General features: G+C 46.0%; 2 protein-coding genes across 9 annotated transcripts in view; one reads left to right on the top strand and one right to left on the bottom strand.

Annotated features, from left to right (window-relative positions):
• Positions 1-20,493, bottom strand: part of LOC146353012 (uncharacterized) — a 50,852-nt gene extending 30,359 nt beyond the window's left edge. For 2 of the 4 annotated variants that reach the window (XM_084835442.1, XM_084835445.1), the window contains exons 1-3: positions 13,387-13,563; positions 13,208-13,264; positions 208-348 (exon numbers count right to left, since the gene is read on the bottom strand). In XM_084835442.1, the coding sequence (XP_084691568.1) occupies positions 208-348; positions 13,208-13,264; positions 13,387-13,478 (290 nt within the window). In that variant the 5' untranslated portion in view covers positions 13,479-13,563. Of the gene's footprint in view, positions 1-207; positions 349-8,171; positions 8,210-13,207; positions 13,265-13,386; positions 13,564-20,230 lie in introns of those variants that run through there. The other 2 variants (XM_084835441.1, XM_084835444.1) reach the window with 2 other exon arrangements.
• The window catches only part of CHD1L (chromodomain helicase DNA binding protein 1 like), a 63,353-nt gene continuing 59,518 nt past the window's right edge, over positions 20,494-24,328 (top strand). For 2 of the 5 annotated variants that reach the window (XM_084835417.1, XM_084835415.1), the window contains exon 1: positions 23,026-23,232. In XM_084835417.1, the coding sequence (XP_084691543.1) occupies positions 23,136-23,232 (97 nt within the window). In that variant the 5' untranslated portion in view covers positions 23,026-23,135. Of the gene's footprint in view, positions 20,630-21,526; positions 21,688-22,693; positions 23,233-24,328 lie in introns of those variants that run through there. The other 3 variants (XM_084835418.1, XM_084835419.1, XM_084835414.1) reach the window with 3 other exon arrangements.

Genomic DNA, 24,328 nt, shown 5'->3' with positions numbered 1-24,328 from the left:
TATGCCACAAGGGTTCCAACTGGACTTCCCTTTATGGCTTCCCAGCACATCTGTACTTTCTCCTTCAGCCTGAGGAGACATTCTCTGCCCTTTCACAACCAACTTCCCCCAACCATTTGCTCCTGAAATACAGCTGCTGCTTTCCACATGTTTCTAGCGCCCCAGGTACAGCCAGATATTTCCATGCCTTTCATACCACCTACTTGCCTTGTCTCCATCAGCTTTTGGAGGCACTCTGAGACATTTCCAGACTTTGAGTGGTCACTTTTTCCTTCCTCAGCAACCACTGGCACAAAAGTGGGATCTTCAGCAATATCAAGGTAACGCAGAACAGTAAAGTTGTTGAACCTGCAAAGAGGCGTGTGGGAAAGAACCATTACAAGAGGATCACTCACACCAACTCACAACTGCACCAGTTGTCTCTATTACTGATCATTCTCCTTCACTAATATGCTACAAATTGGACGCTGCCAATAAAGACGCATCTGCAGAACAGGGAAGAACAATGTACACCTATAGCTATCAAGAATCCAAACTTGTTAAAAGGCACTGTCAGCAGCAACAGCAGGAGAAGACTAATGCTTGACGGTTTTATTTAAACACGTGGATTGGGAGCAGTTAATTTATGACACATGCACCCCTCACAACCCACACCTCCAACCTCTAGGGCACCTTTGGACAAACCTCCAAACCATGGGATGGAAATGAGCAGGTGTGTGTACTGGGCTCATGCGCTCCCCCCCCCCACCCTCCTTCACGCATGAGTGGAGATGCTTTCGATCATGCTTGGAAGCAAACACCACTTGCCCATGTTTGTGCACAAGAGGCAACTGCAGCCGGAAGCGTCTCATCTCTTCCCGTTAGACTCAAAGGAGCGGGGAGGAAAGAGGGAGCAGGCTAGTCTGAAGCTTTGGCCTAACCATTCTCATAATGGAAAAAACTGGGCCCCAGGATCGACCTTGCACCCACAATCCAGAAATGGCCCCTTTTTTACCCGTTCAGTATGTGCTATAAAAAAGTGCCAAATTCATGGGAAATGAAATATGCAGTGTTAGCCTTGTATGATTGGCTAGCTTAATTTGTGTGATGTATTCAGCTGTGGGATGTGGAAGTTTTCTGTGAATTTGTAACTGTTTGACCAAAGTACAAACCCACACAAGCCCCCCCGCCCCGCATACTATGATGCATAACTGCACCAAGAAGCTAAAGCCAACTTTTGTCGTGGACATGTGAGGGCTTAAAGTTGGTAGAGAGTCGGGGCTGTGTGTGCTGACAAGGCAAGGGCCCTCGATCGTGCAGACAGTTCTACTTGCGTTCAAGCAAATGTGAGCAAAACTCCCTTTCAGACCTTGCCGATTCAACACAGCAAGGTCTGAATTGGGGGTGCGGGGCCAGCATGCATGGAGATATAGGGGGTAGGGCCAGCATGCACAGGGCCCCGTCGCTCTACCCACTTCAAACCCTCACATGTTCAGTGAGGACAGGGCATGTGTCTGCTTGTTATGCACAGAACATAGAAGAGTTCATGAAATAAGGATTCCTTAAAAATTTCGGGCTGCCTGCTTAGATGTTAGCACTATAAATAGGAAGGGTTATTGTCTCTCATCCCCTTCATGTATCACTGCCTTGTTGTGGCGAAGGGGTTTGCGTAACTCAGTGAAGCCATAAGCTATGCCGTGCAGGGCCACCCAAGACAGGCAGGTCATAGCGGAGAGTTCTGACAAAATGTGGTCCACTGGAGAAGGAAATGGCAACCCACTCCAGTATTCCTGCCAAGAAAACCCCATGGAACGTATCACAAGGCTAAAAGATATGACACTGGAAGATGAGCCCCTCAGGTTGGAAGGTGTCCAATATACTACTGGGGAAGAGCAGAAGGAATTTCCAAGTAGCGCCAGAAAGAGTGAAGTGGCTGGGCCAAAGCCAAAAGGACACTCAGCTGTGGATGTGTCTGGTGGTGAAAAGAAAATCCAATGCTGTAAAGAACAATATTGCTTAGGAACCTGGAATGTAAGATCAATGAATCAAGGCAAGCTGGAGGTGGTCAAACATGAGATGGCAAGGTTGAACATCGACATCTTGGGAATCAGCGAACTAAAATGGACAGGCATGGGCGAATTTAATTCAGGTGACCATCATATCTACTACTGTGGGCAAGAATCCCTTAGAAGAAATGGAGTAGCACACATAGTCAACAAAAGGGTGGGAAAAGCAGTACTGGGGAACAATCTCAAAAACAACTGAATGATCTCAGTACGAATCCAAGGCAAACCATTCAACATCACAGTAATTCAAGTCTATGCCCCAACCACTGAGGCCGAAGAAGCTGAGGTTGATCGGTTCTATGAAGACCTACAACACCTTCTAGAACTAACACCAAAAAAAGATGTCCTTTTCATCATAGGGGATTGGAATGCTAAAGCAGAACGTCAAGAAATAACCAGGATAACAGGCAAGCATGGCCTTGGTGTACAAAATGAAGCAGGACAAAGGCTAATAGAGTTTTGGAACACGCTGATCATAGCAAACACTCTTTTCCAACAGCACAAGAGGCGACTCTACACATGGACATCACCAGATGGTCAATATCGAAATCAGATTGATTATGTCCTTTGCAGCCAAAGATGGAGAAGCTCTATACAGTCAGTCAAAACAAGACCTCTTATCACAAAATTTTGGCTTAAATTGAAGAACGTAGGGAAAACCACTAAACCATTCAGGTATGACCTAAATCATATCTCTTATGAATATACAGCGGAGGTGAAGTATAGATTTAAGGGATTAGACCTGATAGACAGAGTGCCTGAGGAACTATGGACGGAGGTCTGTAACTCTGTTCAGGGGGCAGCAACTAAATCCATCCCAAAGAAAAAGAAATGCAAGAAAGCAAAGAGGCTGTCTGATGAGGCTTTACAAGTAGCTGAGGAAAGAAGGGAAGCGAAAAGCAAGGGAGAAAGGGGAAGATATATCCAACTGAATGCAGAGTTCCAGAGAATAGCAAGGAGAGACAAGAAGGCCTTCTTAAATGAACAATGCAAAGAAATTGAGGAAAACAACAGAATGGGAAAGACTAGAGATCTCTTCAAGAACATCGGAGATCGCAAGGGAACGTTTTGTGCAAAGGCGGGCATGATAAAGGACAAAGAAGGCAGGGACCTAACAGAAGCAGATGAGATTAAGAAGAGGTGGAAAGAATACACAGAAGAACTATACAGGAAAGATCTTAATGTCCCTGATAGCCATGATAGTGCGGTCACTGAACTTGAGCCGGATATCCTCGAGAGTGAAGTCAAGTGGGCCTTAGGAAGCATTACTAAACAACAAAGCTAGCAGAGATGACAGTATTCCAGCTGAGCTATTTAAAATCCTAAAAGATGATGCTGTTAAAGTGCTGCACTCAATATGCCAACAAATTTGGAACACTCAACAGCGGCCACAAGACTGGAAAAGGTCAGTTTACGTTCCAATTCCAAAGAAGGGCAATGCCAAAGAGTGTTCGAACTACCGCACAATTGCGCTCATTTCACATGCCAGCAAGGTGATGCTCAAAATCCTACAAGCTAGGCTTCAGCGGTATGTGCACCGAGAACTACCAGAAGTATAAGCTGGGTTTCGAAGAGGCAGAGGAACTAGAGATCAAATCGCCAACATTCGCTGGATCATGGAGAAAGCAACAGAATTCCAGAAAAACGTCTATTTCTGCTTCATTGACTACACTAAAGCCTTTGATTGTGTGGATCACAACAAACTCTGGCAAATTCTTAAAGAGATGGGAGTACCAGACCACCTTACCTGTCTCCTGAGAAACCTGTATGAGGGTCAAGAAAGCAACAGTAAGAACCAGACATGGAACAACCGATTGGTTCAAAATTGGGAAAGGAGTACGACAAGGCTATATATTGTCGCCCTGCTTATTTAACTTATATGCAGAGTACATCATGAGAAACGCCAGGTTGGATGAATCACAGGTCGGAATTAAGATTGCCAAGAGAATTATCAACAACCTCAGATCCGCAGACGACACCACCCTAATGGCAGAAAGCGAAGAGGATCTCAAGAGCCTCTTGTTGAGGGTGAAAGAGGAGAGTGCAAAAGCTGGTTTGAAACTCAACATTCAAAAAACTAAGATCATGGCATCTGGCCCCATCACTGCCTGGGATATAGAAGGGGAAGAAATGGAAGCAGTGACAGATTTTATTTTCTTGGGCTCCAAGATCACTGCAGACGGTGACTGTAGCCATGAAATTAAAAGACGCTTGCTCCTTGGGAGGAAAGCTATGGCAAACCTAGACAGCATAGTAAGAAGCAGAGACATCACCTTTCCGACAAAGGTCTGTATAATCAAAGCTATGGTTTTCCCAGTAGTAACGTATGGCTGTGAGAGCTGGACTATAAGGAAGGCTGAGCGCCGAAGAATTGATGCCTTCAAACTGTGGTGCTGGAGAAGACTCTTACGTGTACCCTGGACTGCTAGGAGGTCAAATCAGTCCATCCTAAAGGAAATCAACCCTGAGTGCTCATTGGAAGGACAGATAGTGAAGCTGAAGCTCAAATATTTTGGCCACCTAATGCAAAGAGAAAACTCCCTGGAAAAGACCCTGATGCTGGGAAAGATTGAAGGCAAAAGGAGAAGGGGACGGCAGAGGATGAGATGGCTAGATAGCATCACCGATGCAATGAATATGAACTTGAGCATGCTCCGGGAGAGAGTGGAGGACAGGAAGGCTTGGCGTCCTATGGTCCATGGGGTCACGAAGAGTCGGACACGACTTAACGACTGAACAACAACAACAACATTGTCTCTCATAATTAAAGTTTCCCCTGTTGGGCTTCTCCTCACCATTTTGCCCTGCTGAATGTCAAACTTTGTGGGGTATGGTCCTGCTGCTTCTCATACCCACACCTCCAGGTGTCAATAGCTGCTGCCAGGCATTGCCAGGCATTGCTAGGTGCAGTATGCTTGACAGAGATCATATATCAAGGCAAGCAAGTGTCCCTGTAGATTCATCTCTACGTCCCAGGGGAACCAGATGGGGAAGGGAACAAAAGTGTCCACGGCTCTGCAGAATTCAGCAAAACTGGCAACAAGGGTTCAGTCAAATCAGAACCCCAAAGGGTTGCCAGAGCAAGAATTTCCATATACGGTGTTCCAAGATTTGATGCTGAATTTTTAAAATATAGCTATACTAAAGCCCTGATTTGATAAACTATTTACCACACTTTCAGTGAATCATTGCAGTTCTGAATTCTTTCAAGTAAGTAGAAGAACAAGACAGGCATGTCCTTTATCTGCTTTGCTTCTTGTTCAGCAGCAATTCTGAATCAAAGCAGCCATTTTGATTTGTTCATGAAATGCAGTATCAGGTATAAAACCTGCTTAACTAATTTTGTAATTGGCTTGCTTGTGGACGACATCATGCTTTCTTTTAAAAATCCCTAGTGTCTATTCCAGCACTTCACAGATCTACAGTAGATTTTGGATCTGTATCAGGATATGAAGCAGATGTTCAAAAGACAGAATATATGGGACTTAAGAGCAGTCTCCAATGGGGCCAATTCTGTGGCTCCCTGCCAATTGTGTAGCACAAGCAGTGGGTCCTGCTAATACCATTGCGGACGTGGGACCCATCACTTGTGCAATGGAGATCTAATGCCTCCTCGAAGGGAATCGGCAGGGTGCATAAGCTCCCCATTGGATACTGCCCTTATACTCCACTACAAAACAGGAATATGTTAACGGCCAAATATGAAATCAGGTGAACAGGTAAGCCAGTGAAATATTTTAATTTGGCTAACTTCTGAAATGGATAAATGGCATCAGCTTAATCTCCTGCAACAGTCTTGGAGGGCGCAATCCTATGGCCACTAGATAGAAACGGCACTTCCTGTCCCCTCCTGCTTGTAGCCAGCATGGATCTGTCCGTGCCAGCTACGTCTCCATGCTCAGAAACGGAGCACGGAGATGAGGAAAAGGGGGTGGTACTGAGGGCAGGAAGGAGACTGTGGAAGCCACTTTATGCAGCTTCCTATGCATCATATGTCCTCCCCCCACCCCAGCTATGGCTAGACAGCCAAAATTGGCCAAAAATGCAGAGGAGCTGGAACACAGAAGTGAGGATCACTTCCATGCTCTGGCCACCCTGCCTTGGATAGTTGTCAGCCTCCGAGTTCAGAGGCTGACAACTATCTCCATAAGATTGCGCCCTAATGAATTCTGTTGCAGAAGACATTAAAAATGGTCCTCTATGGGAATCTTTTGGATAGACAAAATTGCTATCCTTAAAATAAATGTAATACCTAGTATATTGTTTGCTTTTGAAAAATGACGATTCCTCTGTCATTAACAATATTAAAACAATTGCAGGCTACATTCATGGGTTTTATACAGGAGAGGAAGAGACTGAGTTCCACCAAAAACTTTATGAGAAAATATGCAATTTCATAACGTCTATGCCACAGGTTTGAAGGTGATGGCACAATGACACAACATATGTCCTAGCACATCATGTTATCTAACTGAGCAAAAAATGTTCCATGATTCCACTTGCTAAGGATAGGGAAAAAATCAAAGGTGTTAGCCAATTGCAATCTATGCATTTCTGCCACCATATTAAGTTGGGGCAGCTAAGAATGCTTCCTCCCCAAAGCTTTCCTTGCTTTTATCATTTACAACAATAACGTCATGTCAGCAAGGTTTCCGGTTGGATCAGACCTGGTTCGTGCATAACAACTACCCAGAGTATGGGTTGATGTTGAATATTGGATTGTTGTTGACTTGTGGGTTGTCATTACATGTGAATTCTGCACAACAGTTTAACTATGGGTTGTTAAACACAAACAACCTAAAATTCACAACACAGGAACAAACTATGGGTTCTCCTCTTGTTCATGGTTAACAACCTATAGTTAAACCATAGTGCAGAGTTTGCATGTAACAACAACCCACAATTCAACAACAACCCACAATTCAATGACAGCCCATACTCAACCTATACTAAACCCATATTCTGGGTTGTCATTACATGTGAACTAGGCAACAACAGCAGCCTCCACCAACCTCTTTAACTACAATATAACCAATTAAGGGCTTTCAAAAAACTGAACGTTCGCAATACTGCTTTGAATTCAGATTGAACTACCTTCAAGCAATTAATTTAAGAATGGTGGAATGGCTTGTCAGATTTATCTGTTAATTACAAAGAGAGAGAGAGAAAGAGATATGAATATAAAGGTAATAGGAGAGAGTGATGGGTTGTCCTGTTCCCCCTGCATTAACGTGAATGAGAACAACTATAAGATGCTATATCAATACCATCTGACACCCAATTGATTGAGTCACATATATGAGAATGAAGATAGGTATTGGTGATATGGAAATGATAAAGCCACTTCTATGCACATTTGGAATATTTATTTTTGGGAGAGATCATAAGCTCAATATCAATAATTACACATTGATATCATGTGACCCTCTGATGGCTATGTAGATAAACAGGTATATTCTATATACAAAGAAATGGTTTAGAATGTATGGACTGCTGTTAGGATTTTGGTTGCCAGAAATTGGAAAAGTAATGTTATCCCCACTTTGAATGGTTGTGTAGTTTGGAGGATTGCAGAGATGACTATGTTAACAGAATATATGTTTAAGATATGGTAAAAAGACTGCCTACCTTTCTAACATCTGGAACCTTTTAATGATTTCATGAGGGCCAGATACAACTTGGATAAGAATTTTTTTCTTGTAATAAATTGATTCAGGTCAATTCTTTGTATATGTACATTGTATAATATTGTGTGTGTGTTCCGCTTTTCTAATATTATGATGTTAGCTGTGTGTGTTTAAATGACATTTTGTGAGAATATTAGATGTGTTTTTTCTATGAACATAACATTTGTTTGTAATATGTATTATACACATTTATTAACATCTTCTATACATTTTTATAAGATGAATTATATCTTAATTTATTTTATTAATAAAAAATGTGGTGTGGTGATGGTGGGGGAAACACAGGAGGGTGGGAAGGATAAGAACTATTCCACCATGCTATCTCTACATGTGGCCTGTGGAAAATCCCAAAACATGTAGAGCAGACGGTCCTTCTGGCGACACTGCTGTAAATATTTCAGAGCTGCTACACAATACAAACACTAAAATCAATACTTACCAGATTAGAAGTGGCACTAAAAAAAGTTGTCCATAAACCTATAAAGGAGGGGGGGGGAACAAAGAAGATTTGCAATCCATTTTTTTCCCCAATCCCAGACCTTTAAAAAATTGTATCCACTTCGTGTGGTTTTTATCTTATATACCACCTTGACAGGGTTCTACCCTTAAAAGCGGTCTAGAAATAATTTTAGACAGATGGATGGATGGATGGATGGCTAATAGAGCTCCTATTGACTCTTACTTGGACTGAGTACAGATGCATATAATTTTAGAGGAAAACTTGCTGAAGCACACTGGCCATATTTTGGGCACAGTCATGAACCATCTCTTCCTCAAATTGCATTCAGAAAAAACACACAATCTGGTTCTCACCAGAAACCAGATTTGCACAACCTTGAAAGGCCAGACTTTGTGTCAATCATAAAGTCATTTTCTTCATTCTCAGAGCAGTTTTTAAAGAAACATGCAAATATTTGAGCAGAGAAACACTTGATACAAATATCCTCACACAAATATTTGAGCAGAGAAACATGCAAGGTCCTTGGGAGGAAAGGAGAAGCCTGCTAAAACTGGGGAGGTCAGTGCTGGGTGTGGATCCTGTGTGAGTCACAAGACTAATTACAGGAGCAAAGGTAAGGGAGGCAAGGAAATAAACTCCCCCAGGAGGAAAAACACATGCCTGGTCTTGTTTGAACCTATGACTGTATTCAGCCTTGGAGTGCAGCTTAAGTTTATTCCTAATCAGAGCCTAACACAGTGATCTGGTTCACACGTAACAGCAGCAAATTGTGGGTTAACCCCCTGATTTGCCACGGTGTGTACCGTACATGTTCCACAGCCTTTTTGAATATCTTGTGTGAACCTCCAACTGGGTTGATTGACGGTTGCTACATGACATCCAAACCAGAACACTATAGGTTATTCATGGGTTTAAAAATCCACAGCTAAGCTACAATTATAGAATAGTGTAAGGAATTTAGGATAGAAGTCCAGGGAATGGGCAGTACTGAAACAGAAGAGTAAAACACTTCTTAAAACTGCACCCTATGCTTTGTATTATTGTAAGATTGGCAGTTTGGACAAAAGAATCAGTGGCAAAGTTGCCAGATCACATCTGTTGTTAGGGAGATTGCTCTCTGATTGTTCTCAATAGTTGGATCTTCCTCAAATCTTTTGAATGAGTTAGATTAGAAAGTCAAACCTCCCTCTCTCCTTGTAATCTACCTGTCTGTGTGAAAAGAAACAACAGAAGCTGCAATTTGAGTGGGGGGAGTGAAACAGATTATTTGGCCATGCTGGCTGGGTGTCTTAAATCTGGGGCCTGATCCACCCAGGACCCACACTAAACAGATGCAAAGGTACCAATATGATTCATAGCCACTTGTGTGAAAGTACGATATAGTTTATTGATGGAAAATGGATACAGATAATAAAAGCAAAGCAAAGCTTACACATGTCCCTCAACTCAAAGCTGGAGCTGCCCTGGTTCCCTTAAAGCAGCAGGCATCATCCCAGAGCTGTTTTACTGAGCAGGTGGCACGCCTTCCCCCTCTTAGGTGAGAACAGGTAGCAGGCCAATCTGCCCAAGATTTTATAGGGCTTGTCTCACCGAGTTGAAGACTGTCACAAGATACACACACACCACCCTCCCTTCACCAAGGAGGACAAAAGGGTGAGGGGCTTAACTTCTTGGCAGGAAAAAAAGTTTCTCACAGCAGAGAAAGGAACAGTTTTATCAGAAGGAAAGTACAGACTGTGCAAGACAGCTATTGTGCATTATCTGACTTCTGTTAGTAGCAAAAAGTGCTATACAGCTATGTGACCCAAATCTAACTTCATAATAGTTGCCAACTGTTCTACCAAATACGGCATATGACTGTATGTAAGTTCGCATCTGACTCCTCACTATTCTTCCAAAACCAAATCCAATACACAGGTGAAGATGGGAGTTGTAGCCCCACAGATCTGGAAGGTACCAGGTTGAAAAAGGCTGATCTACATGGTCTGGGCCCTAATTTCCTCAAAGAATGCCATGCCCCATATGGACCCCAAGCGAGACGGGGAGAATCTGGCTTCATGAATAACACAAGGGATGGCCAACCAGTGCTGTGCAAATCCAGCTTCTGAAGCTGAAGTTCAGGTTTCCTCCATGCTGGACATGGAAAAGAAGATGGCATGTATGTCACAAATGTGGTGAGTGTGCTTACACACCAGGCTCACCACCAAAGTACATGTGGAAGGACCTTTAGTCATGACTAAGTTGCACTGAAATTGCCAGCATGTATTTGGAATCCCAAGGTGTTGGGGGACAGGACACCTGGAGAGCCATTTGGAATGGAGAAGGAAGGAGGAGGGGTACTTGACTCTAAGTGCGCCCTCCCAAAACTACTGTCACTCAGATGCTGTGGAACGGATAGTAGCAATGTGGTTCAGGTTCAGAAGGGGAATTCAAATGTGGCTTGACCTCCCTCCCTCAGTCTTGAGTACTTTGGGTTTTCTTCACACACTTAAAAAAAGTAGATCTCATTTACACTGGAATAATCTTATGAACTTTACTTAATTCTGACACAGACAGACTAAATCAGTTATTTGAATTAATTGTATAATCTTCATAACACTCCACCTACACCCTTGAGTCTTTATAGCAGGTTCAGTAAGAAAAGGTAAACTAAATCTAGTCAATATGAAAGAACTTAAATCAGACAGAGAGAGAGAATGCATATACTGTGTGCATGCACGAGTATAATATGTATGTGTATGTACATATATGGATACATGCACTTTTGGAGCAAGCAATCCAGCAAAAATTAACCATAACTCAATTCCACTCAAAGCAATAGGATGGGGCAGGGCTGAAGTAGATGTTACACACAAATGCATGTAACAAACCTCCAACAGCCCACCATTTTTTCCTTCAGAAAAACAGCACATGACACTGCTAACTAGCCAGGCCCTGTAAGCAGCCAACCTACTAATATGCATAAAGTGAGTAAGAAAATAAATCCAAATGAACAGCAGAAGAAAATTTTCACAACCACCATCCATGAGGTTGTGTAATCCAGAGAAGAGGAAACTATGAATTATTTTATCCATCTCAGGGGCTGAGGGGTGTATCCAACTGTAAAGCAGACCCACTGAAATGAATGGAACTTAAGTTACTCATGACTAACATAAGTCTCACTTATTTCAATGGGTCTACTCTGTGTAGGACTGACATGGGATACTACCCTGAGCTAGTAAAGACACTGACAACCAACTGTTATTGTGGCATTCAGGCAACCACAGGGTACATCCCAGCAACGAGGAGCTTCCTAGTTGATGTTCAGCAGTCCCATGGACTTCAGTGCTCCAGAGAAGACACCAGCAATCATACTCACATGAAAAATCTACCCATGGCAATTAAGCTAAGAGTATCCCTCTGATAAAAACACACCGTCTGTCCTTTGGGAAATAAACATTCTCCTGCCCTCAGTCCCTCCCCTTGGATAAAACCTTATGCAAAGGAATTAGCATGCTGGCTGCTTACAGGACCTGGCTGCTTCACAATGGCATGCACTGCTTTTTCTGAAAAACAAAATAAGTGGGCCGTCAGAGGTTTGTTGCATGCATTGGTGTGTAACATCAACTTCAGCCCTGCCCCATTCTATTGCTTTCAAAGGAATTTAGTAACAATTGAGTTTTGCTGGATGCTTGCCCCAAATACGCATACATACAAATGCACACAGCCACAATTTTGTGCATAGCCAGGGACTTTCACGGTGCTATGGGTTATGGTGCAGGTTTTTTTAAATGAAAAAATGGTATGTGAATTTAGTCAATATACAGAAAAGGAGCGAGTATCCCAACTGACAGGAAGATTCCAGTACAGGCCGGTTGAAGCACTAGGCATTACTTTTTAATTCAATGTTGTTCTAAGGAGCTGAGAACAGAATCTCTGGGGCTCTCAAGCAGCCTCCCATGGAGGCCCTGGCCAACACTGGCCTGCCTAGCTTCAGACCTCCATCAGGCACCACCATCACAAGCCACATTCCAGACCCTCCCACTTTGCTGGCCCTTCAGAGGCATTTATTCTACTTACTTCCACATTTGGTACCTTAGCCCCCAAACAGTGTCCGGATAATGTCTCCAGAACATTTCAGGTGGAATGCACAACTGTAGAACCCTGCCAGCAGATAGCACAACCAGCACGGGCTTCCTTTAGGATAGCCCTCCCCAAATGTTTTGGACTTCAACTTCAACAGCCAGCATGGCCAATGGCCAGGAATGCCGGGAATTGTCATCTAAAACGTCTGGAGGGCACCCGTCTGAGAAAGGCTGCATTAGGAGTCCCCTTTGGCTGGGGGTGTTTGTGATTCCAAGTGTAGGCATGGCTCATATATATCTGCTTTGTGGGGAACCAGATGCACTGAGCGCTGGCACACCCTGAATGCATAGAACAGCAGGGTTGGAAAGGGCCTATAACACCACTGAGTCCAATCCCAATTTGGACAATGTGACAAAAGCATAAGCAGCATGGGATCATTCCTTTCATTATTTTTAATTATTTGGATACATAATTGAAACTAGCAGAAATGGATGATTAGTAGCTATTCATTCTGCTCTTCCAAGTGGAAGATCTCTAATCAATGCAGTTCTGAATGCGAACTCAGAGACTCCGCTAGACCGCTCATTGTTCTGATTCCATATGAAGCAATTTCACCTGTCCTGAAGCTGTGAATTGATTCAATGTGGGTTTCGATTAGAATGATAAGTGAAAGAAATTCCCCTTGCCACGGCTCGCTCTCCTTTTGCTTTCCCCAGTAAGAACTATTGCTTGAGCATAACCCCAGAAAGACAAGTTCCTGTGCTCTTGCACAGTTTCCATTACCTAAAACACACACACACACCCTTAGGCCACTCCAAGGTCCTTCATTATCACTGTCTTTTTCAACATCCATGCCTCGCAGGAGCAGGCGGCCTTGGAGGATCTTGCTGACCACAAGCATACGGCGCTCTTAAAGTACAATAACCAGATTACAACAGCGGGATACTCACAGTGTTGGCCAAGTGCACACAAATCCGTAGCGAGAAGCCAGAGAGTCTGGGGCCCCACTGGAAATAAAGAGAGAACACAGAAGTTTGTGAACAGGACTGCAGATACGGGACTGCTAACTCACTCCCATGGCATTAAATCTTTCCTCAAAAGTGGCAACGTCCAACAGACAGTGGGATACCATTTCAGTCTCCAGGGCTGTGTTTCCACCAGCGATTTACTCCAACCTGGCTGTGCAGTGAGGTCTCTGTGTTTCCATGACGTCGTGGCCATTCAGCACCAGCCCTGCATTTTATCGCAGAAAACCCACTTCTTCTGAGACGGGTTATAGTCCGACTTTTCCAGCTTACCTTGGCTCCATTACTGACCTGTTTCCACAACTGCATTGGGTTCACTATCATAGTCTTGCCCATGGGGCGTGTAGCCCAGCCTCTGTGGGTGTGTCACTCGTGACCTCAGTGACCCAACCCTTTCCCTCCCTGTTTTCCTGACGTTTCATTGCCGTATTGGAGCAGGATGTCGAGGGACCAACTTTGAAAACATCATTGAAAATAAGCGCTAGAACACTAGTGCGTATAAGCCTGTTATCGCGGGCAAGCAAGTACTCCCACTACAGCCTGAAAATCAGGTTTATCTCAGGTCGCTTCCCCAGAACTACATGTGGGGAGGATCACAGCTAATATTCCTTTGTGTTGTTCGGACCAGGGAAACAATGCCGCAAACATCATAGTCTAGTTTTCATCTTACATGCTAAGTCGCTATCTCATTATCACACTATTGCGCAGGTTTTCAATCAACATGCACACCCTCTACGCATTTTCCGGAACAAGCCCCCTTGACCTCAACTGGAGTCAGCAGGGCACCCCGGAGTAACGCGCTATTGAGCAATCGCGCAAATGCGTGTTTGTGTTATTTCGCCATTGATAGACTCCTAGTAACATACTGACACGGAGAGTATGCGTACTGATGACTTGTGCAATAGTGTGATAACGAGATAGCAACTTAGCATGTGCCTGCTAATGCGGTAGCCTTAGGGGTGCCTGCTAATGCGGTAGCCTGCTATTTAGAGAGAAAGGGGAAAAAATGGGCAGAATTGAGCATACATCTGGGAAGTCTACTCAGAAGTAACTCTCACTGTGGTCAATGAGGCTTGTTCCCAAGATTGCCATTGAGGTGAGTAGCACCCGGAGGGGGGAGCCTCTCTGACTCGGTCAGCAGCCCCTGCCAGTCTGATGACGTTCACTTCAATCCCCCCACCCCACCTGGAAGTATGTTTCTGTCAGTGAAGGGGGAGAGGGAGGGGGGATTCAGCAAGAGGAGGAGACAGGAACATGGAAGAGGTAATCAGACCCAACCCCGACTCCACCCAGACATCAAGAAAAGAATTCGATTAGAGCTCAGTGGAAAGCACACAGAGCCCCAGGCTACACCAATGATAAGCCAGGACTTTAATCACTGTGGAAAACAGAAAAAGAGCAGATGCGATTGGGGAAAAATCGCAAGGAAGTTGCAAGCCAGGTGAAGCCAATAGCGTGGAAACACACTCGAGATCACACTGCTGCTGTCCTAAGAAAAAGAAAATCACCATTCTTTTTCAACAAGAGCAGACATGCAAGGGAGACTCCAGTGTGAAACTGCGTAACTAGAATTTATCAGCACATTTGGTCCTCTTCTTTACATCTTGAGATCAGAGGTCTCTCCCACTACACATTATATTAGCATAACAAAGCCAGGAGCACTGTTAACACAAATTACTACAGCTGTGAATGGTCACTGTGTTTAGTGCAGGCCTGCACTAAAATGTTGCAATGCAGAAACAACCATCTTACTTTTGGGTAGTTCCTCATTTAACTTCCAACCCAATAGGCACCAGGCTACCCAAATTCAGTGCTTGAGGTACAGTCATGTGAAAAAGAAAGTGCACCCTCTTTGAGTTCTATGGTTTTACATATCAGGCCATAATAAAAATCATCTGGTCCTTAGCAGGTCTTAAAATTAGGAAAATACAACCTCAGATGAACAACAACACATGACACAGTACACCGTGTCATTATTTATTTTACAGAAATAAAGCCAAAATGGAGAAGCCATGTGTGAAAAACTAAGTACTAGCTATTTCATGATAAGGAAAAGATGTATCCAAGCATGTGCAGAGTGCTATTCAGCTTCAAAGGAAATGCTACTTCATCTGCCCAGAGCATCTGCCTGAACATGCAGTGCACCTGAATATCCTGCACCTTGCATTTCAAGTAGCCTGCCTTTGGTGGATGTGGGTAGAGCAGTGACTGTGGGATCAAGCTAACAGTCCAGAGACAGCAGGTGGTCGGTGAACTGAAGGGGAGGGGCCTCAGGCACTGCTCTGACCTGGTTCACCGGGGCAGCAGCAGCTGAGAAACCAGCAGCCATTTGCAATCTATTGACCCAGTTCACAGGATGTGACAGTCCATTTAATTTATGAATATGCAAGCCCCAGCTGGTCTTTTAGGGTTATGTGAGGATTGTTTAACCCTCAAATAACCAGCACCACCCAGATTACATGACAAGCCACAGCAACCCCCCTGGCTGGGGCTTGCATATTCTTAAGTGTGGACGGCATGCACCGCAGCACCACAACAGTTAATGAACCCACGGTGGGCTGTTGTGTCAACCAAACCAGGTCTTAAACTTAGAATGAAAGGATTCTGAGCCCAGGAGTTTGTTTTAAGTACCAGAACTGAAGAATTTATTTTCCAGGGCCCCAGATCTATGTCCAAGGGCACTGAGTGTCCATTTGTGGCAATGGAGGGTTTTTTCTAAGCCAGGAGCGTGGGGTGGGTAATTTCAGGGCAATCATAGCTGAGAAGGGATGGGTTAATCCACTACTCCCCACACAGTACAACCCCTGCCCCCAATTCCTTCTAGTGGCAATGAAGCGTAGGAAAGACACTTCAATTGGTGCCACTGGAAGGTTTGCTCTAAGCTTTATTGCGGTGGCCCTGGGGCGGGGGGGTTCCAGGGGGGCTGCAGTTTGGGAAGGAAAGGGTTAACCTTCCCCTCCCTATGCACTGGGACCCTTCCCCAATCATCCCCCATGTGGCAGTTAAACACAGGAAAAAACTTCCACTGGTACAAAATAAAACTTGGGGGCCGGGTGATTAGCTGGTTTTGCCTTCTGTGAAATTTAAATAAATCCTAGTAATTATTTCTAAATATGCATTTGTTGTTGTTCAGTCGTTCAGTCGTGTCCAACTCTTCGTGACCCCATGGACCATAGCACGCCAGGCCTTCCTGTCCTGCGCTCTCTCCCGGAGTGTGCTCAAGTTCATATTCATTGCATCGGTGATGCTATCTAGCCATCTCATCCTCTGCCGTCCCCTTCTCCTTTTGCCTTCAGTCTTTCCCAGCATCAGGGTCTTTTCCAGGGAGTTTTCTCTTCGCATTAGGTGGCCAAAATATTGGAGCTTCAGCTTCAGTATCTGTCCTTCCAATGAGCACTCAGGGTTGATTTCCTTTAGGATGGACTGATTTGACCTCCTTGCAGTCCAGGGGACTCATAAGAGTCTTCTCCAGCACCACAGTTCAAAAGCATCAATGCTTCAGCACTCAGCCTTCCTTATAGTCCAGCTCTCACATCCATACATTACTACTGGGAAAACCATAGCTTTGATTATACAAACCTTTGTCGGCAAGGTGATGTCTCTGCTTCTTACTATGCTGTCTAGGTTGGCCATAGCTTTCCTCCCAAGGAGCAAGCGTCTTTTAATTTCATGGCTACAGTCACCGTCTGCAGTGATCTTGGAGCCCAAGAAAATAAAATCTGTCACTGCTTCCATTTCTTCCCCCTCTATATGCTAGGAAGTGATGGGGCCAGATGCCATGATCTTCGTTTTTTTAATGTTGAGTTTCAAACCAGCTTTTGCACTCTCCTCTTTCACCCTCAACAAGAGGCTCTTGAGATCCTCTTTGCTTTCTGCCATTAGGGTGGTATCGTCTGCATATCGGAGGTTGTTGATAATTCTCCCAGCGATCTTAATTCCGACCTCTGATTCATCCAACCCGGCATTTCTCATGATGTACTCTGCATATAAGTTAAATAAGCAGGGTGACAATATGCAGCCCTGTTGTACTCCTTTCCCAATTTTGAACCACTCGGTTGTTCCATGTCTGGTTCTTACTGTTGCTTCTTGACCCTCGTACAGGTTTCTCAGGAGACAGGTAAGGTGGTCTGGTACTCCCATCACTTTAAGAATTTGCCACAGTTTGTTGTGATCCACACAGTCAAAGGCTTTAGCGTAGTCAATGAAGCAGAAATAGACGTTTTTTCTGGAATTCTCTTGCTTTCTCCATGATGCAGCGAATGTTGGCGATTTGATCTCTAGTTCCTCTGCCTCTTCGAAACCCAGCTTGTACTTCCGTTAGTTCTCAGTTCGCATACTGCTGAAGCCTAACTTGTAGGATTTTGAGCATCACCTTGCTGGCATGTGAAATGAGCGCAATTGTGCGGTAGTTTGAACACTCTTTGGCGTTGCCCTTCTTTGGAATTGGAATGTAAACTGACCTTTTCCAGTCTTGCGGCCATTGTTCAGTGTTCCAAATTTGTTGGCATATTGAGTGCAGCACTTTAACAGCATCATCTTTTAGGATTTTAAATAGCTCAGCTGGAATACTGTCATCTCCACTAGCTTTGTTGTTACTAATGCTTCCTAAGGCCCACTTGACTTCACTCTCGAGGATGTCCGGCTCAAGTTCAGTGACCGCACTATCATGGCTATCAGGGACATTAAGATCTTTCCTGTATAGTTCTTCTGTGTATTCTTGTCCTCTTCTTAATCTCATCTGCTTCTGTTAGGTCCCTGCCTTCTTTGTCCTTTATCATGCCCGTCTTTGCACAAAACGTTCCCTTCAGATCTCCGATGTTCTTGAAGAGATCTCTAGTCTTTCCCATTCTGTTGTTTTCCTCGATTTCTTTGCATTGTTCATTTAAGAAGGCCTTCTTGTCTCTCCTTGCTATTCTCTGGAACTCTGCATTCAGTTGGATATATCTTCCCCTTTCTCCCTTGCTTTTCGCTTCCCTTCTTTCGTCAGCTACTTGTAAAGCCTCATCAGACAGCCTCTTTGCTTTCTTGCATTTCTTTTTCTTTGGGATGGATTTCGTTGCTGCCCCCTGAACAGAGTTACAGACCTCCGTCCATAGTTCCTCAGGCACTCTGTCTATCAGGTCTAATCCCTGAAATCTATTCCTCACCTCCACTGTATATTCATAAGGCATATGATTTAGGTCATACCTAAATGGTTGAGTGGTTTTCCCTACGTTCTTCAATTTAAGCCGAAATTATGCAACAAGAAGCTCATGATCTGAGCCACAGTCAGCTCCAGGTCTTGTTTTTACTTACTGTATAGAGCTTCTCCATCTTTGGCTGCAAAGGACATAATCAATCTGATTTCGATATTGACCATCTGGTGATGTCCATGTGTAGAGTCGTCTCTTGTGCTGTTGAAAAAGAGTGTTTGCTATGATCAGCGTGTTCTCTTGGCAAAACTCTATTAGCTTTTGTCCTGCTTCATTTTGTACACCAAGGCCATGCTTGCCTGTTATCCCGGTGATTTCTTGACTTCCGACTTTAGCATTCCAATCCCCTATGATGAAGAGGACATCTCTGTTTGGTGTTAGTTCTAGAAGGTGTTGCAGGTCTTCATAGAACCGATCAACCTCAGCTTCTTCGGCATCAGTGGTTGGGGCACAGACTTGAATTACTGTGATGTTGAATGGTTTGCCTTGGATTTGTACTGAGATCATTCAATCGTTTTTGAGATTGTTCCCCAGTACTGCTTTTCCCACCCTTTTGTTGACTATGAGTGCTACTCCATTTCTTCTAAGGAATTCTTGCCCACAATAGTAGACATGATGGTCACCTGAATTAAATTCGCCCATGCCTGTCCATTTTAGTTCGCTGATTCCCAAGATGTCGATGTTCAGTCTTGCCATCTCATGTTTGACCACCTCCAGCTTACCTTGATTCATTGATCTGACATTCCAGGTTCCTAAACAATATTGTTCTTTACAGCATCGGATTTTCTTTTCACCACCAGACACATCCACAGCTGAGTGTCCTTTCGGCTTTGGCTCTTCCCCAGTAGTATAATGGACACCTTCCGACCTGAGGGGCTCATCTTCCGGTGTCATCTCTTTTAGCCTTGTGATACGTTCCATGCGGTTTTCTTGGCAAGGATACTGGAGTGGGTTGCCATTTCCTTCTCCAGTGGACCACATTTTGTCAGAACACCCTGCCATGACCTGTCCGTCTTGGGTGGCCCTGCACGGCATAGCTTATGGCTTCACTGAGTTACGCAAGCCCCTTCACCACAACAAGGCAATGATCCATGAAAATATGCATACATAGATATAAATTAGCATGTGCAGACTTGTGTCCTATAGTCCTGGGCCCCAAATCTTCTGAGTGTCTAGTAACACCCCGGGAGTGGGGTGGGGGAGTAATTTTGTTGCTATAAAATAATTGGGAGTTAGAAATCCTTTCTTGGTCTTCTGCAGATCATGTTTCGCAGATCATGTCTCCTTCAGATCAAGTAACGTTTGCACAAGCATGTCTGCACAAGCGGTTGTGCATTATACTTGTGCAACCTGTTGTGCAACCCATTGCACATACCTCCTGCATAACCCACTGTGCAACCGTCTGCTCAATGGAAAGATTCGGGGGAGGTCTGCTAGCACTATTTGAGTTTGCAGAATGGCACTGTTGGCTACTGCCCCAGAGATGTACCAACAAATCCAGATCTGCCTCCGGCCCGTTCCTGATATCGAGGGCCATTCAAGCATACCAGACGTATCAAGGGTCGCGGCAGCGTGCGCTAGACCCTTTTCCACTCCACCTCTCCTCTTAACGCAGAGAGAGGCAACGGGAAGCCTCGCCCACCCCGCAGCCGCGGGACAGAGGGAGGCTCAGCTCGTTCGCCCCCTCCGGGGCACCGGCGCCGAGGGCAGGCGGGCGTGTCCCAAGCGCGAAACCGGCCTTGCGCCCCTCACTCACCGCGTCTACAGGCGGCTTCCCCGTTTCCCCCCCGCGGCCGGGCTCCCGGCGGACGAAAGCAGTGCCCGAAGCCCCGGTGACGCGCCGCACGAAGCCCAGATAGACAAGGAACAAAAGCGCGGCTCCCCACGCCGCCAGCAGCAGGCGCCAGCCGTCCTCCTGCTCCATGGCCCAAGCGAGGAGGCGTCGGCGGGGACCGGGGAGGAAGGAGGGCCGAAGCACTCTCCACTCCGGCTCTCCTCTCCCTCTCGCGGAGCTTCCCTGGACTGGAGGCGGAGCTTGGCCTGGAAGGGGCCCGCGAGCCGGCAGTGGCAGCTTCCCGCGGGGCGCGGCGTCGGCAGTGGTCTCTGGGACGCCCCAGGCTTGTTTTCCTCCAGTGGGGATTCACTTCAGCGGCAGGTCTGCGCTGGAAGCAAACTACCGCGGAATAGGCTCGCCTGAGATTGCAGCCGTTGCTCCGGACTACTCGCGGGTTTGCGTCCACTGGCGGGGGGGGGGGGGGCATGCTCAGAATACCACACCAGTGGGACAAGTGCCAGAGGGGATCATTTGGGTTAGCGACAGCGTCCTCCCTGTGGTGCCTTCCAAGAGTGACATCAGCGTTCCTCAACCTGGTGCCCCAGATCTGTTGGACCGTGCTGGCTCCGAATTACAGGAGTTGGGGCAGTAGTGTAGTGGCAAATCCAGAAGTGCGGGGTCCCTTCGTGGCAGTCAAGCCACGCCCCTTTTTAAGACTGCAAACTTGTAAGATGTGCCGCCTCCAGCTGGGATCCAAAACGGTGCAGCTGAGAGTCGGGCAGGGGTTTTTCAACTGGACGTCTGAGAAAAATGCGGGGGTGTTAAAAAAAAATTTTCACCCACTCACTCAAACACAAACATTTTAGGTTGTCAAAGTATGATACTCCGTGGAAGCTTCACCCTCTCAACTCAGCCCTCATGGGCAGATCCCTTCTCACCTAGACAGCCCCTCTGCACCCTCCCTTAGTGCCCCAACAATACCCATTAGCCTTCCCTAAGCTTCATTATCTCTCTCCCATCCCGCAACAGAAACGTCCACGCACCCAGCTGGATTGAAACACACACACACACCCCTTCTTTCTCCTCTCCCCCCAACTGATATTTTTCTGTTTCCCTCCCCTCCACCAGGGTTTGTTTGCCCAGATACATGCCAACCTTGCACCAAGCGGTGTAGCTGACAGAGCAGGTTGCATTTGGCAGTTCTGCCTACTGTGGAAATCAATGTTCAAGAATTAAGAGTGCAATCCAATGGGTGCTTATTTCGAATTAAATTTACAGAGATCTCCGGAAGGCAGCGAAGGCTGCAGTCCTCCGCACAGTTACCTGGGAGAAAGCCCACTTGGCCACTGAACATAGCGGGACTGGCTTCTGAGTGAACACGCATAGGATTGTGTGATAAATCCTAAAAACTGGCACAAGCCAGCCGCCTGCCCTGCCCCGTAAGTATATAATGGCGGCGGCGCTGCAGGAGACGAGGGTAGGGCCAGGCGCGCAGGCCCGGAGCGGGGATGGGCGGAGAAGCCAAGAGCAGAGGAGGAGGAGAAGGTGGGGGAGAGGAGGCTGCCGCGCTCCCTCAGCTCCCTCTCGCTCGCTCCTCTTGTGGCCAGCTCAGCGTGGTACACAAGAGGCAGCTGTCCGCACTCCCTCTGCGCCCGCCTCCTTCCCTAGCAGACTGCGGCCCGGCTGGGGCTGGCTTCGAAAAAAGCGCTGGAGCGAAGCCCCGACGCGGCCTGCCACCACGACACCAATGGTTAGGGGAAGTGAAACCGCCTCCTGTTCAAATCGCCGTTCTCGCCTCGCCGCATGGCTTTGGGCAGAAGCTTTCATGGGCCAGAGAGGCTCTTGCGATTGACGAAGCTCTAGGAGTGTATGACAGCCCGGCCATAGCACAGTACCTCTGGTGCTCTGGGGTGCCTGTGCGCGCTGCTAAATGCTCCAGAAGGGAAAGAAGGACCAGGGTTTTTCAGGCGGGCAGTGGGGGTTCGGAACAGGCGGGCAGGGCAAAAAAGAGGCTACGCTCCCAAGCAGGCTTATTAGAGAGTAAGCCCCACTATACACGATAGAACCTATTTCTGAGTAAAGACACATGGGATTGCATTGTTAAACTCCACTTTGTATGTGCCCATATCTAAGCTGGTGCATAGGGCTGTATCCAATGCTAGTGTAATTTAAGTCCTATTCATTTCATTGGGCCTACTCTATGTAGGACTAACATTGCATGCAACCCTCAGGTACCTCGTGCCTTTCCAGATACTTTGGCCTACAACCCCCATCAGCCCTATCCAGCATAGCCAATGGTGAGGGATGATGGGTGTTTTAGGCCTGAACATCTGGAGGGGCACAGCTTGCACACCCCTGCTTTACAGGCAATCTTGAAACCGGGGTTGATGAAAGGAATCCTCCTACCAATCTCGGGCTGCTGTTTAAGTCCGGGGGAGCCGCAGAGCCAGTAAAGAAGCTCAAGGTGGAATAATAATCTACACCGGGAACAGCCTAGCCCTGAATGTATTGACTCACTGGTGCCAGTGGCACTCATTTCAAGGGCTACTAGTCCAACACACCAACCGAAGTAGCAGAACACAGCCAAATCTGTGCAACTCTTACGCCGCCTTCCCCCCGTGGAACCGTCCCCCGAGGAGGCGTGCATCGCGCGCGACCCCCCGGGGAGATAGGCGCTCGGCGTCACAGATCTGCAGGAAGCACGCCCAGATTGCAACCATGGCCAATCGCAAAGCGTTCTTCCTTCCAACCAGCCAATGGGCGCAAGCCCGTCTGTTGCTCTCCTTCCGGGAGCTCTTTTGGAAAATAAATTGGGGCCGGGGAGGTTCGCGGGAAAGCGAGCGTGAGTACAGCGTATTGTTGTGAGGGGCGCAGGGAACAGACTGTGATGTCTCGCTTCTTCCAGACCCTTTCTAATAAACACGAATGCAGGCAGGGAGGAGCAGATATTGAAGAGGAGCATTTAAGTCAATGGGGGCTGACAGGTACGTGGGACTGGCTTTGGCGCTTTAGACCGGGAATTGTCTAAGGAAGTAACACTCATGGCGAGGTCTATATTCAACGATTCAAACACTTTTTAGTTGAGTAGATGGCGTGTAATTTGTCTGGAGATGGGTCAGTGGAAATGAAGTGGCTTGAAAAGTAAGTCTGAGCTGTCATCTCGAAACGGACTTCTCAGTAGTGGCCCGCATTTTCTGGAACTCCTCCTCCCGTGCGGTTAGGGAGGCAGAAAATTGGTGAATTTTAAACGCCTCCTGAAAATGTACCTGTTTGCATAAGCTTTCCTCTGCTTATTATTGACTACCGTGATGCTTCTCCATTTGATTGCTTTCTATTGTTTTTAAATTGTTCTTATCGTTTCTGTTACTTAGTTGTATTATGACAGCTTATTGTAGCTGTAATTGTTGAGTATTTTTATAGTGATTTTTAATACTTTGTCACGTAAACCTGCAGAGATTTTGTTATATCAAATGGTATACAAATATTAATAAATATGTGCTGTGGGTATACTTAAGCTACAGGTTAAAATGGGTTTTATGCCACTGAGTAACTGATATGCCTCCCCCCAAAAAAAGAATTCTGGGAATTGCAGTTTGATGGGTGTCTTGAGATCTGTAGCTCCCCTGATTAGAAGTGCCTGCAAAGATGGTACAAGTACCACAGAATTCCATGGGATTTATTCCTAATTAACTGTGTGAAGCCATAAACTATGCCATGCAGGGCTACCCAAGACAGACAGGTCATGGTGGAGAGTTCTGACAAAATGTGGTCCACTGGAGAAGGAAATGGCAACCCACTCCAGTATTCCTGCCAAGAAAACCCCATGGAACGTATCACAAGCCTAAAAGAGATGACGCCGCAAGATGAGCCCCTCAGGTCAGAAGGTGTCCAATATACTACTGGAGAAGAGCAGAGGGAATTTCCAAGTAGCGCCAGAAAGAGTGAAGCGGCTGGGCCAAAGCCGAAAGGACACTCAACTGTGGATGTGTCTGGTGGTGAAAAGAAAATCCGATGCTGTAAAGAACAATATTGTTTAGGAACCTGGAATGTCAGATCAGTGAATCAAGGTAAGCTGGAGGT

Source organism: Heloderma suspectum, chromosome 2 (assembly GCF_057233095.1).
Source record: "Heloderma suspectum isolate Gila_16-S chromosome 2, 16-S_ref, whole genome shotgun sequence".
NCBI classification, from domain to species: domain Eukaryota; kingdom Metazoa; phylum Chordata; class Lepidosauria; order Squamata; family Helodermatidae; genus Heloderma; species Heloderma suspectum.
This window is presented reverse-complemented; position numbering and strand designations above follow the sequence as displayed.